At 34.1% G+C, this 17,084-nt stretch overlaps 2 protein-coding genes across 7 annotated transcripts; one reads left to right on the top strand and one right to left on the bottom strand.

The window, feature by feature from the left end:
* The first annotated feature begins 3,589 nt into the window (after positions 1-3,589).
* Positions 3,590-7,891, top strand: LOC127800234 (cytochrome c oxidase assembly protein COX11, mitochondrial). Of its 6 annotated transcripts, XR_008022752.1 has the most exons (9): positions 3,590-3,781; positions 5,001-5,095; positions 5,238-5,598; positions 5,686-5,738; positions 6,545-6,617; positions 6,725-6,829; positions 7,077-7,182; positions 7,437-7,517; positions 7,608-7,670. XR_008022752.1 is itself a non-coding variant. In XM_052334733.1 (8 exons), exons 1-8 carry the CDS (start codon positions 3,599-3,601, stop codon positions 7,707-7,709), a joined length of 900 nt encoding a protein of 299 aa, XP_052190693.1. In that variant the 5' UTR covers positions 3,590-3,598; the 3' UTR covers positions 7,710-7,891. The 6 variants fall into 6 exon arrangements, 5 of the variants coding, with proteins under 5 accessions (XP_052190693.1, XP_052190692.1, XP_052190691.1 ...); XM_052334733.1 differs by lacking the exon at positions 7,077-7,182 and having other exon boundaries at positions 5,391-5,598; positions 7,608-7,891; XM_052334732.1 differs by lacking the exon at positions 7,077-7,182 and having other exon boundaries at positions 5,292-5,598; positions 7,608-7,891.
* A 799-nt stretch (positions 7,892-8,690) lies between these two features.
* Positions 8,691-15,368, bottom strand: LOC127800232 (transmembrane 9 superfamily member 3). The gene is made up of 7 exons (XM_052334728.1): positions 15,102-15,368; positions 12,844-12,884; positions 12,163-12,748; positions 11,932-12,069; positions 11,679-11,835; positions 10,405-10,889; positions 8,691-9,298 (listed from the first exon to the last, which is right to left on the bottom strand). The coding sequence occupies exons 1-7, from the start codon at positions 15,251-15,253 to the stop codon at positions 9,079-9,081; spliced, it is 1,779 nt and encodes a 592-aa protein (XP_052190688.1). The 5' UTR covers positions 15,254-15,368; the 3' UTR covers positions 8,691-9,078.
* Between the last annotated feature and the right edge of the window lie 1,716 nt (positions 15,369-17,084).

Genomic DNA, 17,084 nt, shown 5'->3' with positions numbered 1-17,084 from the left:
TTCCTGTGGAGGCCATGAGCCCCTAGCATTATGGCTCTTTTAGTTCCAACGGCCATAGGCTGTACCATTTCCACTACCTCATGCCGTGGTTTTGGTTGTAAACGCCTAGGGGCCATTTGGGCCACAAGGATTCACGCGTTTTTTTGTCGTTCTATCAATTTGAGTTAATTTATTTTTTTTTCTTTTATTTTGTCTTTTATAATGTTTTTTTCTTTTTTATTTTGTCTTTTTGTACTATAGCATATCAATTATATTTTAGTCTTCTTTTTTTAATCTTATTATGTTAATGAAAACTAACATAATATACATGAATACAAACCAAAAAATCACTTAATACTAAAATTAGTACAAGCCCCACAATTAAATGATTTTTGATATTTCTATTAATGCATACTATGTTAGTGTTCTTTTACATAACTTGAGAAAAAAATAAAAAATGTGCTAAATTATAACCAAAAAAATAATAATTGTACTAACAAAAAATAAAATATAGTGATCACTTTGTTATAAAGCATCAAGTTCAAATCTTATTTAAACTAAATTAGCTTTATTTTAATTAAACTAAATTTAACTAATAAAAAAATAGAAAATAAAATAAATGATTGGTTGCTAATCACTAATGGATAAATAGTGATTACTTACTCTTATCACACTCTTATTGGTCATTTCATGCGACAATAGTCGTCATTAACTAGCACCAATAATCACCAACAATTATCATCCCCGCTGAGCATTGATAATTAACATTTTTATCTCAAATTTGATATTTCCTCACTTTTCATCTATTTCTTTAAGCCATAACAATTATATTTATCGACATAAGATGCTGTCATCAACTACAATTACTATCATCATCATCAGAGACAGATTCATGGATGGATCTGGGGAAGGGCTACCCCTAGATCCCTCAATAATTTCAGTCTCCCTCCATTTACAAATAATCCAAACCCCATGAAAGATTTTAGGGATGGCTGAGGCTGGCATGGGCTGCAACTCGTGCTTGCTCCCCCTAAATCCGTCCCTAACCATCATTATGTGTTGCTTTGTTCTCTTTCACACACACGTACACGTTTGTGCACGCATACAAATACATTTATTTATAGCATTAATCAATATTCTGAAATTATAATTCCATAACAAGGGTTTTTGAAATATGGGGTTGTGACTTCCAAAATCCAATTGTTTTAAATTCTAAGACAAGACATGTGTGAGAAAGATAAAGTATATGAGGGTGAGAAAAAGAAAGAGAGTAACTCAACCGCTAATGATTCAATTTTAATCTTAATTAACAATGGGCATAGGGTTCGATTTCTTCTCCATTTTTTTTTCTTTTGCTTATTTTCATTATTTTATTTTAAATTAAATTTAATTGTATATAGTTTAATTAAATATATTAAAACTGCAACTATATTGTTTTGAATCAAAATTAATGGTGTCAATTGTTAAAAATTAATAAAAAGGGTGTACGTGAAAAAAATTAAAATCACGATAATTTGAGGGTCAATCATAAAGTATAAGGGTGTGTCATAAAAAACATGACAAATCGCATGAGATTTATATGTAATTAACTCTTAATTCAATACAAATAAATAAATTATACAAAAGAATAGTAAATTTGTGAAAAAAATGTAAATAAACAAATTTGAGTAAAACAAAATACTAACAAAGAAATCGACAGTGGACTTTGAGATAATGTTTATTAATGACTCTTAAGTAGGATATAAGTATTTACAAAGTTGTGATTAGGAAATGTAAGTTGGGATGATAATTTTCTCTCGATCGAAAGGATATCTAACAAATTTAATCTCTTTAAAAATGACATAGATTTAAAAGACAATAATATACATATAAGTATAGTGTAAGAAAAGATTAGTGTAAGTATAAATAGGGTTGGAAGGAAGATGCCTTTAACATGTATATATTATTAATAATATAATTTTATTTTTACATTTCAATTCAATCAAAATAATAGAATTGAACCAGTCACAATTATCGATTCAAGCTGTAAGTTAGTTCGGTTTCATTTTTAGATTTGGCAATTTCGGTTAAACCATAATTCGGTTTCTATATTGAAAAAATTGAGATAAATGAACCGATCAAAATATTAAAAATGACATTGTTTTTGCACTTTGTTATTTTAATTTTTTGATTTATTTTATTTAAAAAAATAAATTAGTTTCATATTTTTTTTTCAATTTTTTGATTTGTTCAGCTTGAGAATCTATTCGGTCAATTCAATCTAGTTTTTGGCGCTAATTCAATCTATTTGATTTAATTAATTTAATTTCTAAACATATCGAATTTTCAACCCCTAAAACCTTATTCCACTGCCTATGAGCCCATTAACACGTGACAAATTATAAAATTTTAATGAATCAAAATTGAAGACAGATATTACAAAATCTTAATCTCCTTTATATTTATATGTATATAGACTTTGTTTTGATATTTATGTGATTGAAAATGTTGTATGTAATATATACGAATAGATTAAATTGCTCAAATCAAATAGACCGAGTTTGTATAAAAAATTGAACCAAACTGACTAAATAGATTCTTAAAATGATCAAACTAAAAAAAAGAAGAAGAATTAATTGGAAAAATTGAAAAAAGGAAAAAAATTAAAAAATAGAAATAACAAAGTGCAAAAATAACATTATTTTTGACATTTCAATCAGTTTAGTTATTTTATTTTTTTTAATATAAAAATCAAACTGAACCAAAATAATTAAAATTGTCAAACTTGAAAATTGAACCAAACTAACCTATAGTTTGAATTGAACGAACATATACATGGAACCAAATTAGACTAATAATTTTAGTCAATTCGATTCAATTATTTTGATTTAATCAAAATATTACTCACTGTTAATGAAAACCTAAGCATTTTTTTATTATACCAAACAATTTTTCATTTATTTCCATTATCATCACAAGGAAAAAAGTATTTATATTAATTATAGTCCCAAATTTTTAAATAAGAACAAATATCTTATATTGTAATTCATTCTTATTATTTTCACTATTTCAACTCATTTTATTACTATTTATCTCCTAGATAAAATGTATTACTATTATATTATTTTATTACTATTTGTTTTTAGAGAATATATATGTATTATATCTTATTTTTAATATTCAAATAATTATATTAATTGATTAAATTATTTAAAACATCATACATTTATTATCAATTAATAAAATTATTTAGATATTAAAAAAAACCTATAAAGTATGCGATGCATTCTGTTTACGACAAAGTATAAGAATGAAATTGATTCAAAAATATAATTATAGAAGTATAATTGAAAATAATAAAAAATTTAGATTATTACATAAAAAAATATAATAATATAAAAATTAAATTGATAAAAAAATATAAGTTCGTATGTAATCAAAATAATGAAAAATTCCAAACTTAAAAGTATAGGACACAAATATAAGTTTTGTCAAAAATTTTAAGAATCGGCTATAACTATTAAGGGTAAATAAAAAAAACTTGAAAAGTTTAAGGGAGTAAATGAAAAATCTTAGAAGATATAAGTGTAACTGAAATAATTTTAAAAATTAAGGGGGCAAATGGAAAAATCTGAAAATTATGGGCATGGCCTCTGCGCAATTTGCGGGAGAATCCACGGATCCCCTCTGGTTCTTTCTCATCTTCTTCCTCTCTCTCATCGTTCGCCCTTCACCATCTCCGACGTCGCTGGTCCGGCGTCACTGCTGCGGCCTCACTGCTCCCCGATCTTTGATGCTCCAGACTTTCCAGATCCGTTCTCAGGTTTGTGTCCATTTTATTTGTAAAAAAAGCTGAGAGCAACACTGTCACAGGATTGATCAAAGTTCAACAGCCGCAACGACGTTTGATGCACCGTTAATTTTGATTTCTGAAAGTGTTTCATTCAGGTCTGATACATCCAAACATACTTCTATGTGTATGTTTGTTTGGATAGGCACTTGATAGTTATAGAGTTCTTCGGGGAGATAGTTCTCTCATTGGAAATTTTTTTTGCTGAGTTTCTTTTTTTGTATATCTTTGAAATGTACTCTTTTTGTTCATGGGTATGAACATTGCCTACTGGGCCTTAAGATTTAAGATGCCTGTTTATATGACTCAGGGCAGTCAGAGACTTGCGGGTAACTATGGTTTAAGCCGCAATCAAGGAGACGGAGCTCATAGGGCTAAGAGGAGAGGATAAGTTAACTTAATAATATGCATCAATAGGATTCTAGAAACGGATCATTCTCCTACTAGAAAAGGCGACACTGTTTTGGAGTCTCGACATTTAGGAGCAATGCCACCATTTCTCATACCATATAATTATGCTACAGTAATTCAGTACTTCATAAACACCAATGTCCTCTATATTTGACAAATCACTAGCATAAATAATTGCCCATCCTATGCAAAAGTGGAAAAACTCCTGCAATGTTTTAAATTATCGGCCATTTCAACACTGCCAATTCTTTTATGTCTTTCTATCACACTTTATCTGAAATTGTTTCATCTTGAGTTTTAACTTTATTGATTGGATATATGGAATACGCACAGCAAGTGGTCAACCCTGTAGTTTTGTTTTAATTGGTGGGGAAAAAATAGGAAGATCGACTGATTGAGTCTCTGTTGTCAGTCCCAAATTATGGATTTGGCATTTTGTTGCAAGGTTTCAGAAAATAATTGAAATTGATAAGAGTTGCTTCATAAATTCCTTTCAATTTTTCTTTATTATTATGAGAAAACAAAACAAATGAATTTTGATTACAAGTTTTGAATATTATATCTCTTGGTGTTTGGTATTTTATCATTCTCCAAACTGGATAATTTGGCAAATTATTGTGTTTTTCCTTTATATTTATAGTTACACTGTCATAAACCAAAAAGAAGTATTAATGGGTTTGCCATTTCCTCATTCCCCCCCCCCCCTTCCAATTTTGGATTATCAGCAGCCAAACAGTGAATAAGTGCAACGGCAATTGGGTAAGCTTTTTTGTTGCTTCAGATGTTACTGGGTGTCCACACATCTGCAAACATGTCATGGTCGACAGTTTCAAGATTACCTCAAATTTACAAGAATTTATGCCACTCCTCTTCTAGGTAGGTAAACTATGGATCACTTTGTCAATATTCATCTCAAGTAGCATAAAACATGCTTTGCAATATAAGGAAACATATGTGAGATGGTAATGTACTATAATTTAGTGGCCATGTTGTCAACATGATAAAAAATTGACTTTAGGTGCTCATATGAAGCTTCCTGGCTGATGCAAAGTCTTGTGGCCCCTAATAGTAGATATGGAAATGGTTTCAATTGGAATGTTCGGTATGTGATGACAACATGTGGATCAAGTACTGGTTCTATTGGTAAATTTGGATGGTTTTTGCCTTCAAGAACTCCATGCCTGGGGAAGTCATGGACTCCACTTCATTTGCCACGTCAGTATGCAACTCATGCTGTTCAAGAAAAAAAATCAAAGAAGATGCTGCTGTACTTGACAGGATTGGTTTTTGCGATGGTGGGGTGTTCTTATGCTGCAGTTCCTTTGTATAGGAGATTCTGCCAAGCTACTGGGTATGGAGGTACCGTACAGCGGCGCGAGGTGACTTGATCTTATTATATATCATTTTAATGTTCAAACTTTATGTTGATGTCCTTTTTTTCTTAACAATGTGTTCCTATATTCTAGAGTGTAGAAGAAAAGATTGCTCGCCATGCTCAAGAGGGGACTGCCACCACTAGGTGGGATTTATATTGCTCTGACAGGGCAACTCTTCACTGTCTATATTATCAAACAGTAGGATGGTCTAATATCTTTCCTCTGCTTTGATAAGAGATGGAAAATCCGCCAGTACTTTTATGCCAAATGTTATCAAATGATGTGATAATTGCATTTTAGAAAATGTCATTTTAATGGGATATTTATGTTTTAAGTGATGGAATCCAAAACTACTTATTATGTGAAAATTATGGTCAACCTATGAGGACTATATCTTTTAAGCAGGAACTGTGGGTTTATATTTTGTCCAGCTTTTTTTCTTTAGAAGATGATTTGATTATAAAAATATATATGTTTATTGACTGGTACAGTGCACACGACTGATAGCAAACTAGCATGGTTGCTGTTGTTGGTTAGAGTTAGCTTAAGTGGATGTGCTTTGCTAGAGACAAACGGGTGAGAGCCTGGAGGAGAAAAAAGCTTCAATTCTTCTTATAATTGAATAATCTCAATAAAGGTGCTCAACAATGAAAAAGTCCCTTACTTCTACTGTTGGCTCTTACCTCCCCTGACTTGGCTGCTGAACCACTCGCTCATGTGAGACTACTCCATTGTGAAAGAACTGGGAAGCCACATTTACCTCCTGTTGTAGCATAGTTGATCATGCTATCTGAAAATTACTGTAAATCAAGAAATCAGCAAGAATCCAGGAGTGTTTAGGTCCTATCCATATATATATATATATATATATTGTCCTTGTTACTTAATTTAAACCCAACTGCAGTGCATACGCAAGTCATCTTAGAAATTCAAGGTCTCTTGTTTACAGGGAGATTGTGGTGCAGTTCAATGCTGATGTGGCTGATGGAATGCCATGGAAGTTTATTCCCACACAACGCGAGGTTCTCCACTTTATAATGTGTGCACAATATAATATATTCTAGTTACTTTTCTATGTGCTTACAATCTGCATGCCAAGGTTTAAATGTGATGTTGTGAGACTGTATAGGTAAGGGTTAAGCCAGGAGAAAGTGCACTTGCGTTTTACACTGCTGAAAACCGAAGTTCAACTCCTATAACTGGTGTATCCACATACAATGTTACCCCAATGAAGGTACAGTCCTACATATAATTAATGTGCAGAGGCAATCGGCTTTTTGTTTTTCATTAAGAAAATATTGGAATTGATTATTAGGTGTTTTTCTTTAAAAAGTTGAAGTCTATTGGTTGTTTCTGAATGCATCTATCTGGTGCTTTATCTTTGTATCAACAATGTAGCTTTAGAAGAATTAGCAGTTGATCTTAGTCTTTTATGTGGAAGGTTTTTCTAGCAAAATGTTAAAAGACTTACTATCTTTCAGCAAGAATGTATCTATCTTGAAAAGGGTATCTGTCAATAAGAAATATGCACATAGGCCTCAAACAAAGAGACGAAGGCAGGGGGGATGAATGAAGTTACTGTTGTAGGTAGGTCTTTAATTGTTTATTTGTTTCAGACTTCAAATCACATATTCTTGTGATTGAAATAATCATTTTACTCCCAAACAGCAATTGGGTTGGCAAGCTCATGATTTAGCTCCATCTAGCAATATGAAACCTTAAAATTGTGCAGCAGTATAATGCCTGTTTAACTCAAGCTTGATAGATCAAGAGAACTCAATTTGTTTTTTCTTGACTTGCGGCTTCTAGAAGTTAAGTGATTTGGCGGTGATTCTTTTCAGGCTGCAGTGTATTTTAACAAGATCCAGTGCTTTTGCTTCGAGGAACAGCGACTTCTCCCTGGAGAGCAGATCGACATGCCTGTGAGTATTATTGACCTTTCTTCAAGGATTGGGTTTTGCAACAATGCTCTTTTTGCAACTTCTGACATTTTTGTAGCTTTGCCTTTGTAGGTTTTCTTTTACATAGACCCTGAGTTTGAAACAGATCCCAAAATGGATGGTATCAACAACTTGATCCTGTCTTATACATTTTTCAAGGTTTCTGAAGAATAGAGAGGGCTAGAACCCTTGTACTAGTACTTTGGAATCCTTAATAAGAGTGGCTCTCGTCTCAAATTATGACATTCTTATTCTGGGTAGACTGACTAAAGTTGGTCGTTACAGTTTTGAGTGTAGTTTATGTAGAAAATAGTATGAATTACTCTTCAAGAGTTTTTGCTGAAAGAATTCATAAATTTTGCACCTATTTATGTACCTAAATGCTCTAAGTCAATTAGGTATGTAACTTGATAACAGTTGGGGGGCAATTTTGACATCGACCTCAGCAAATTCTCCCTCAAAATGGCTTGAATGCTACTCGACTATGCGTCAATATTTGTTTACTAAAAGCTCATATAGAAGAATGGAACCATTTAGTGTAAGTTCATCCATACTAGATTCTTGAAAAACCTGTTGATCAGTTTATCTAATTGGCATTGATAGGGGGGCCGTTTGACAAAATTTTTAAGGGCTGTTTGTTTGTTTTCATATTTTTGTTATTGGAAAAGAAGAAAACCAAATTTATTGCTTGATTTTGCTAACAGTTATCAGGAAAAGAACAACTTGAAACTGAAAATAGTATTTTATTTTTGCCTTTGTGTTCAAATTTGTAATATAATTATATATTAATCGGTAACAATTGTATTTGTTTGTATAATATATTATATTATTTTATAACGCAAAAATCCAGAAATCCCCGCCACTAGACAGTCTTTGGCCAGAGAATCCTTCTCTACCCTATAAATATATTATTTTATTTTATGTGGGGGGCATGGAATGAAATAAACAAACTTGGTTTCTCCATTTTCATTTTAAAAACTGACACATTCAAACAGGCCCTAATGTTTGACAACTTTCTTTCTTTGTTCCAAATAGCACCTCATCCATGAACGTACAACCCAAGTGGGGCATGGTTGGACCAATTAAGCCTCAACAATGCGAGGTTTCTAAGGATAATTAAAAACACACTCACCTTACAGTGTTTACCTGCTGAAATAGTCAAATTTCCGCGGGTCAGCCTCACTTTATTAAGGGCCAAAGTCTGCTATTGCATAATTAAAACAGGAACCAAAAAATAAACAGAAAGCAAAAGCCCCCCCTCTTAATTCATTTGCTCTGCTTCATCTCGGCTTTTGCCAACTGATACAAAAAAAAAAAAAAAAAAAAATCACAACACCAACTCTAAAAACATATTCCTAATATATATATAACCTTCGCGAGCTGTAGATGTAAAATATGGTTTCCATTATGTACTGCCCAGATATACCCTAAGAACAAACTCCCTCAAATCAATCATCCTACTGGTTCTCTTGCATGGCCGGTCCTCTCTATTACCAGAAATGACATCCTCCTCTTTGTATAACCTACTAGTTGGACACACACACTACTCGCACTTGATCGAGCGGTATATGTGACGGACAAAGAACAGAGCTGCACGAAAACCGACTGTCCCGAGCATGAGGAAGAACCCGTAGCATATGCACGCCATGTACCCGAAGAAGAACGAAGTCTGCATAAAACCAGACATATCTGACCGTGCATAGTAATAATACAGGCAGTAGGCATAGATGAATAAACCAGTTGATCCACCGCAAAGGAAAGACCTGATGCATGAGCAAGCAAAGAGCACATACATGTTCAGTCCAACAAAGAGATAAAATTCTAAGATATTTCCAGATATCCAAACACTGACAATAATAATCCAAACAAGAAATCTGAAGAGACATGATTGGTGCACGCAACAATTCTTCCCTTAATAACAAGCTTCACAGAAGCATCTTTTGCTAGAGATGAACTCTGATAGATCAAAAGAAATTAGAGGCTTGATATGCCAATTCTTGTTGTCGAGACAGAAACCAGAGTATCTTTTTTAGAGTGGAAACTCTCGGAAGAAGAATGAAAATGCCAAAAACAAGCTTGAATCTTTAAATTATTTCCTAAAGCTATACGCTAGAAACCGGTGCTCTCATAAGTGTTGAAGTGATGCACAACTAAAGCAAAACAGCCTAGTCATGGACAATGTTCAACTATCACTTGGCTATCAATAACCCAAAAAATGGAAGCAAGCAACATTCTCTAACAAGTAACAGCCAAACTCTACTCTGGATATCCATTTGGCAATTCAGTACATGACATACAGTTTTCTTCCAAGTTCCAACTCTTTAAACCTTCCTAGTCTGAAATGGGCAAAGTTCCCAACCTAGTCCATTTGTGAAACAATTCATGAAAGTATTATGCGATTACAGAAGTTGAGGCTAGCAAAATAGGAAATAGAAACTAAGACCAGCAAAAAAGAACTAATACCATTCCTCAACCACCAATCTTTGCTTTGGGCAATCCATACAAACCACACTCCTACAAATACTAACCTACCTTGACATGAAACACACATTGCCTTCAGTTTCTAGGATGCATCACCACTATATGCGACTTATCAAAGGACAATTCCAATAAAAAAATTTCACTTGAATTAAGGGGAACATAAGATGCATGCAATTGCAATTTGAGTGGCTAAAGTTTGTACACACATTATACTTTGACAAAGTTACTATCTGACAATAACATTCTGGTGAAATATGCAATAAAATGCAAGTCCTAGTGAATATCAAACAAAAAAAAAGCAAACTTAACAGCAATTTTCTAAAGCATAAGTATGTACTGCACCAAACAAGATCCGCTAGTAACACCTAGCAGTAATCCATACACATACCTCCACCACCACTCATGGTCTTCAGCAGCAAGTTGAAAATATGTCAAAGCCACAGTGATGAAAGCAGTAACAATCAGAAGAATGATGAAGACTATAAATAAGATGCTGTAGATGGTGTAAATCCTGTGACCCCAAACACTGGCAAATATGTAATAAAGTTCAATATAGATAGCACTGAATGGTAAAAAGCCAGCCATTGCCATCTGAGGAAGCGTTCCGCGATACCAAGGCAATGGTGGGATTTCTCTAGGATATTTTGTGGTGCGAACAGGAGCTTGAAACTCAGCTTTGCTATTCTTTCCTGCAATACCACCCAATACTAGCAAAGGTGACGTGACAAGAGTCCATATAAGAACAATCACCACAATGGTACCAAAAGGAAGCGCAGCTGTGGCACTGTAAATGATTGCAACAGTGTTGAGGAAGCAGAACGTGAGAAACAGAGGTCCACAGAACAGGCTTCCAGTTAATAATAAATTTCTCACCTGAAAAGTTGGAAAAGTTTAGATCAGATCATCATAATGGTGATCAGCACAAAACTGATCAGGTGAATAATATTATTGCCATCCCATATAAAAAGAAGTCTCAATAGAAGAAAACATTTGAATCAAATTTTGATTGTTTAATTGAACAGAGCCTGAGTCACTAGCAAGGCACAATATGAAAATAATGAAATACACACCATTTGTCACCTGAAAAGTTGGAATAGTTTAGATCAGATCATCATAATGGTGATCAGCACAAAACTGATCAGGTGAATAATATTATTGCCATCCCATATATAATGAAGTTTCAATAGAAGAAAACATTTGAATCAAATTTTGATTGTTTAATTGAACAGAGCCAGAGTCACTAGCAAGGCACAATATGCGAATAATGAAATACACATCATTTGCCACAAAACAAAACAAATTCTCTTTCCCCCTTATTTCTCTCTTGGATAAACCAATACAGAAGCACAGCCTCATTAACTTTTGAGTATGAAAAAAACACAACTTTAGGCAACCAAACTGAATCTAGTGTTTTCAAATGGAGACCAAAAAAGAGACTTTTATTTAAAGAAAACCCAACTCCTTCAATTTTTTAATTCCCAAGAGAAAGGCTACAGAAACATAAATAATTTAATTCCTATATTCATGTTTAAACAGAATCCTTTAGAACCAATTTTCAAGACCACATAATTTTAAAATTATTCAGAAGGATAAAGCTACAAAATGCTATACACAAGAAATCTACACGAAACATAAAATAGACAGAAACCAAAGGCTGTATACCCAATTTGTTCCTTCCAGCTGGCAATAGAAAGAGGCTGCAGTATAACCTGCAATCCCAGATGTAAGTGCATATATGACGACCAGGGCCGTGAATAGAGCTCCTCGGTTGTACGGATAGAAAACACCAACCAACGCAAGTGCGAAGATAAAAATTGTACTGTCAAAAAGTGCAAATAATTAAAGTTGGAAATTGGTGCAAGCAACTTGTTCAATCAAGAAGAAATTGTACAAATAGCCATAACAACATCCTTACAGGGTAAATAATTGAGTGCCAGAACCAAGGGCTGCAGCAAATAAAGACTTGTACTTTGGGAACCTGAAAACATCACTGTGGATGTACTTCCAACCAGTTTCTTCCTGGTCTTCAGCTGTCTCCTCATCATGAGCGTATCTTTACAAATGTGGAAAAAAAAGGACATAAACACTTACTTAATGGTTTAGTTCTTCAAGAAGATGACAATAACAAATGAGATGTGTTCCTTACTTAACAAAGTCATTCTTCAGGACTCGCATGAGAATTGTAGCAAGAAAACCAGTCAGGAGGAGAACTGTCACACAAGAATTAATTATTGAAAACCAATGAATTTCCAAGTGATGTGGTAATGAAGAAGATTGTGAATACTTCTCCATCCGCTTCTCAAAAGGAGTACTAGTTTCTTTCCACTTGACCGTGTACATAAAGTCCACCTCAACATCCTTATCCTCAGTGAGGTCCACAACAGCACTGGGATCAGTTCGAACATTAATCTCAATGACACGGTCTTTATTGTAAAAGATTTCAAAGTGAAGATGCTTAAATAGATAATATTTGTACTCGCTAGGATCAGCTTTTCCCTCCTTTTCAACCTTTCCGAGGAAGCCCCAGATAGGCAAGTCATCATAGTACATTTGGAAGTAGTAGTCCTTAGTAACAGCACTTCGAAACTTAGCGACGTCTTCCTTTGTCAGCTTCTGGCTGCAAATCTTTTCAGAGTCTTTGTCAACTAAGAAGTCAAGTTTATAGGGTGCACTGACTAAACGGTCTCCATTCAAGACTTCGCCAAGAGCTTCTTTTTTCTCTTTGACATGGTCTGGCATCAATCCAACATATGGTGTTAACTTCCATGTACAGAAACAAAAAATTAAAACATAAATAATTTTAGGTGAAGGATGATCCATTCAGAACCTGGTGTGCAGAAAGGCAGATCGAAGTAGCGGTATGTTTCACTGGAAACACACAAAAAAGAACTGCTATTAGCCCACCTTTAGAGGTAAAAAAATTCTTGTCAATGAGGAAAAACTAGTAACATGATACTGATTGAGCACATAGGGGCTAGTTAAAGTTTTCCATTAACCCATTTCCAACAGGTTAACAGTTGGCTTTGTCCATTGGAGGTGCATCAATTCATTTACAGAAAGTGCACAAGAACTCATCTTTTCTTAGGAAGGACATCCTTTGAGTAGCCCATCTAAACAAGGCGTTCAAATCATATAACTGGGTTAAGGAAATTCACACTTCAAAAACTGACCTAACAAAGTTGTTCATGCGCCTCTATTTCCCCATACTTCTTTTCTACATCTTAGTATTAGGACATCCATTTCACTTCCTGGGTGTCAAATGAACCAAAAAGCTTGTGACTGGATTGAGCTTTGCAATGTTGGGACACATTTAAGACTGTGTAGTTCTCAATGTTGACTTCACAAGGGTTTTTTGTTTTTGTTTTTTCCCCACAGGGTGGGGGTAGCTGGGTAATGGAAAGGTTAGGTTCAATTAAAATGTCAAATTTTTAAGGTTTTTTTTTTTTTGAGGAAAATACTCAAAAATAGTTTTAGAAATGTCTAGGTGAAAAGAAAAAAAAAAAAAGGCGTAGAACCAACATTTAGTACGTGTCCCACTAGATTCAAGTTGCCATGCCTGTCAGAAATAGGAATATCATAGTAGTAGTGATGCTTACACAAGAAAGATGCAGGTGTTCCCTCGATGATGCAAGATGTTTTCACCCCCAAGACTAACATTATGCAAGTTTCACTACCGATATAATACACAAGTTTTTAAAAGATGTATTGGCTAGAATATAAAGGATATGAGAATATGGGGGCATCACATTTCAGCCATGAAAAAAAATTGGCATGCAAGATGTGTGTACAAGCACACAGCAGGAGCTTAAGCATGACAGGGTCCTTTCATGTGTCCCTATTGAATGCACTTCGCCAGCCTTTATTTGTTTTCAAGAAGCAATTCGTGCAGTCTAATGCAGGGTGCAACAGGATGCTGCTTTCTTTGCCTAATTGTTTATTTTGGATGCTGGTGTCACCTCTAGTTTTTCTTGTTCTTCAGATCATATTATTTATTTACTAGAAATATTTATTTCTTTGACTGATCAGATCATATTATTCATATAGTAATAATAAATAAATAATATTTATTTATTTGACTGAACAAGAAAAACTACACTTTCAAGTGGTCAAAGTAACTTTAATCAGCTTAATCTTTGTGTTGCTTCTCATTTTATGGAAGCTTGCATGTCTTGCCTTAAGGCACCCTAGATTTACTTTTTCTGTGTGTTAGAGTGTTGTGTCTTTTTGCTGTCGTTGGTGGGTGCATCACGCTGCCCAAGTGCCTATCCTCGTTGGCTATGAGAAGTCTCCTTATATGTTTTCATGCTTGTACTTAGCACCATCGCATAATGTTGATACTTAAGTTGGATAAATCTCAGATATCCAGAATTTGTACGCATTTGTGCACGGAACGTTATAAGCAAAAAGTTGGTTAAATTTGAGGGAGTTCAGTCCAATTTTTAATTGTGAAGCATATGTACACGGTTAAGTGATACTAAATAGATGATGTTTCAGGTTTTGACTAGAGAATTTTTATTCAATTATGGCAACCGGTGTTATCTGAAGTAGTTGTTGAACAAAGCAGCAGAACTGTTTCCAAGTGAACCATCTTAGGCAGAATTTTTAGTCAACTCAATGATCACTGATCGATTCTGTTCCAACATAAACCCAGCTACCGCTGTAATAGTCAGATCCTTAATCATACCAGTCCATCTAGTGGATCCAAGCATGCAAATTGCATAATCCCAGCTCGACCTAGCTAATTACTTTCAAAACGGTATTCAAGCTCTACAATCACCAGAATTTGACAGACACGAGAACACATCCAATCGACTCGATACTTATTGTCACTTGATCCACAAATAAGGCACATTTAGCCTCCATCTTTCCAAATCAAAATGAATCACTTCCGGCATCATTGAACAGCATTTCCAACGGCACGCCACACACGCGCGCGCGCGCATTCAATAAGAATTACTCTTCAACAAGATCGAGAATCAAGAAATAACCAAAAAAAAAGCCCTAATTCGTCAAACGGAACCCAGAAATTCGAACGTATCCAGGAACAGACAGATCAAAGAGCGAGAGGAACAGATCCGAAAGTACCTGGGATTGTGAAACGGACCGACCTTGTTGGCGTAGAGCGGAACCGCCTCTCCAGCCTTGTACTTGTGATTCGACCCGTCCGATCTCACCTGCGTCACAAACAGCAATGCCACCGCGGCCACGACGACGAACCTCTCCATTGCTTCTCTCATGAAGCGTCGTAGAGTTGCGGAGAGAGAGAGAGATAGAGCTTAAGATTCAGAGCACAGATCTAGATTGCGGTGGGATGTGAGGCCACTGCAAGGCCCGAAACGGTAGAGATGGATGTGGAAAGGAGGAGGAAGGATTTAAGAAGGGGCAGGTTCGGGCGGATCAAATTCATCCACGCGCTTATGGGGGCGCGTGGGGATAAACCGAAGCCACCGACGGGCTCCAAACTAGACGACAGGACACCGACTGCTTGCCTTGACGTTCGTTGTGCTGCCTTTTCCTTTTTATTTATTTATTTTTAGCTTCTGATTTAAGTAAAATGATGGAAAATACAAAAGCAGGCCGAGGAAGCATAATAATTTAGGCCCCCAATTAGGTACAGAATTTATTATTTATTTTTAATTATAAATTAATGTTATCGTCAAAATATGACACGAGAAAAGTGTGTAACGAGGGATAATTTTATCACATTCGCATCCATTTAGTTACAAATAAATAATCAAATTCATGAAAAATTATTGTAGTAATTCTACATAATTCTTTTATCATGTTATCGAGACACGAATGAATATTGGAAAGGTAATTGACAATCACTTCGACAAATTGTCAATGCATTAGTAAGTGTTGAAGGGGTTGTCGACAACTATTTAGTGGTGGAAGGACAAGAGAAAATTTGCCTCGTGTGATAAGTTTGAATGAATTATTTAAATAATGAGAAGTCAAGTTCGTTTTCTCTTATGCTAGTCCAATTCAGCGATTCATTTTGTACATATTCATAAAAGTGAATCATTTATAAGATTTTTGAAATATATATCAAATACCCGATGTGAAACACTAAATAAGGTGATAAAGTTGATGGCAAATAGAGTTTGTTCTCTAATAAATGAGAATATAGATATTTCATCTCTTGGTGAATTGATTCTTGCTATAAAAAGAGAAAATACTTACGACATTGAGATGAATATTGAGAAGATTGATAAAAAAAGGCCGCGTGATAGATGATGCTTTAAATTTGATAGGATAGATGGTTCAATCTCTAAGAGTATCCTTATAAAATCTAAGTATCGACTTAAGAAAGAAAAGAAGAAGAAGCATGCAATTAAGAAGAGTTCTCAAAACTTAAGTCGGTGATCAAGGACCCAGCATGATGTAGATGGCCTCCAATAGATTTTCTTGTGTAAAGATGTCGAGGGGCGAGTTTTATTTTTGTTAATTTTTGGTTTTATGCTTTTGTCTTTCTTTGAGGTAGGTCGGGGTATGTGCTAATTTAATCTATTAATGTTTTATGGTTTTGTTCTATGATATTTTTATTTAAAAAAAATCTTATATCTTAAATAATTTTTTAAAATATATCACATCTATATTTATTAAAAATTATTGAGAAGGGAAAATGGTAGTCTATTGTTGAAAGTAAATAAATTTAATTTGACATTAAAAATTATAAAAGTTTAATTTAAAATTAAAAATTCAATATTTTTAAGAATTAATCATAAAGAAAAGGAAAATAGAAATCAAACACTCTATCAAATGGGCCTAAGCTGCCAACCGCTACCGCCTCCCATAGGCCATAGCGAACCTAAGCCACCACCCTAAGATTAATTCATTAAGAAGACATTAAACTACCATATAAATTTAATTTTTTTATATAATATTTTTGTTAAGATATAATAATAAATTTATTTGTGTAAAAATATCATTGTCAAGATATCTAAATGGGTAAAAAAAATACAAATTAGAGGGCGTGAGGAAGTCTCTCAAACTTTAAATCAAACATTAAAAATAATAAAAATTATATTAAAATCAGCATTAAATACGTATTTTTTTTCAAATGAG

Source organism: Diospyros lotus, chromosome 4, assembly GCF_014633365.1.
Source record: "Diospyros lotus cultivar Yz01 chromosome 4, ASM1463336v1, whole genome shotgun sequence".
NCBI lineage: Eukaryota > Viridiplantae > Streptophyta > Magnoliopsida > Ericales > Ebenaceae > Diospyros > Diospyros lotus.
Note: the sequence above shows the minus strand (reverse complement) of the source record. Positions and strands in the feature narration are given on the sequence as shown.

Bases quoted from the DNA above. Each gene is read 5' to 3' on its own strand.
- LOC127800234 (XM_052334731.1), top strand. From the start codon at position 3,599: ATGGGCATGGCCTCTGCGCAATTTGCGGGAGAATCCACGGATCCCCTC. The intron at 5,096-5,237 runs GTAGGTAAACTA...AATTGACTTTAG, and splicing joins TTATGCCACTCCTCTTCTAG to GTGCTCATATGAAGCTTCCT. The intron at 6,618-6,724 runs GTTCTCCACTTT...GAGACTGTATAG, and splicing joins TTATTCCCACACAACGCGAG to GTAAGGGTTAAGCCAGGAGA.
- LOC127800232 (XM_052334728.1), bottom strand. From the start codon at position 15,253: ATGAGAGAAGCAATGGAGAGGTTCGTCGTCGTGGCCGCGGTGGCATTG. The intron at 12,885-15,101 runs GTACTTTCGGAT...GTGTGTTTCCAG, and splicing joins GGTCCGTTTCACAATCCCAG to TGAAACATACCGCTACTTCG. The intron at 9,299-10,404 runs GTATGTGTATGG...CTCATGCATCAG, and splicing joins GACCATGAGTGGTGGTGGAG to GTCTTTCCTTTGCGGTGGAT.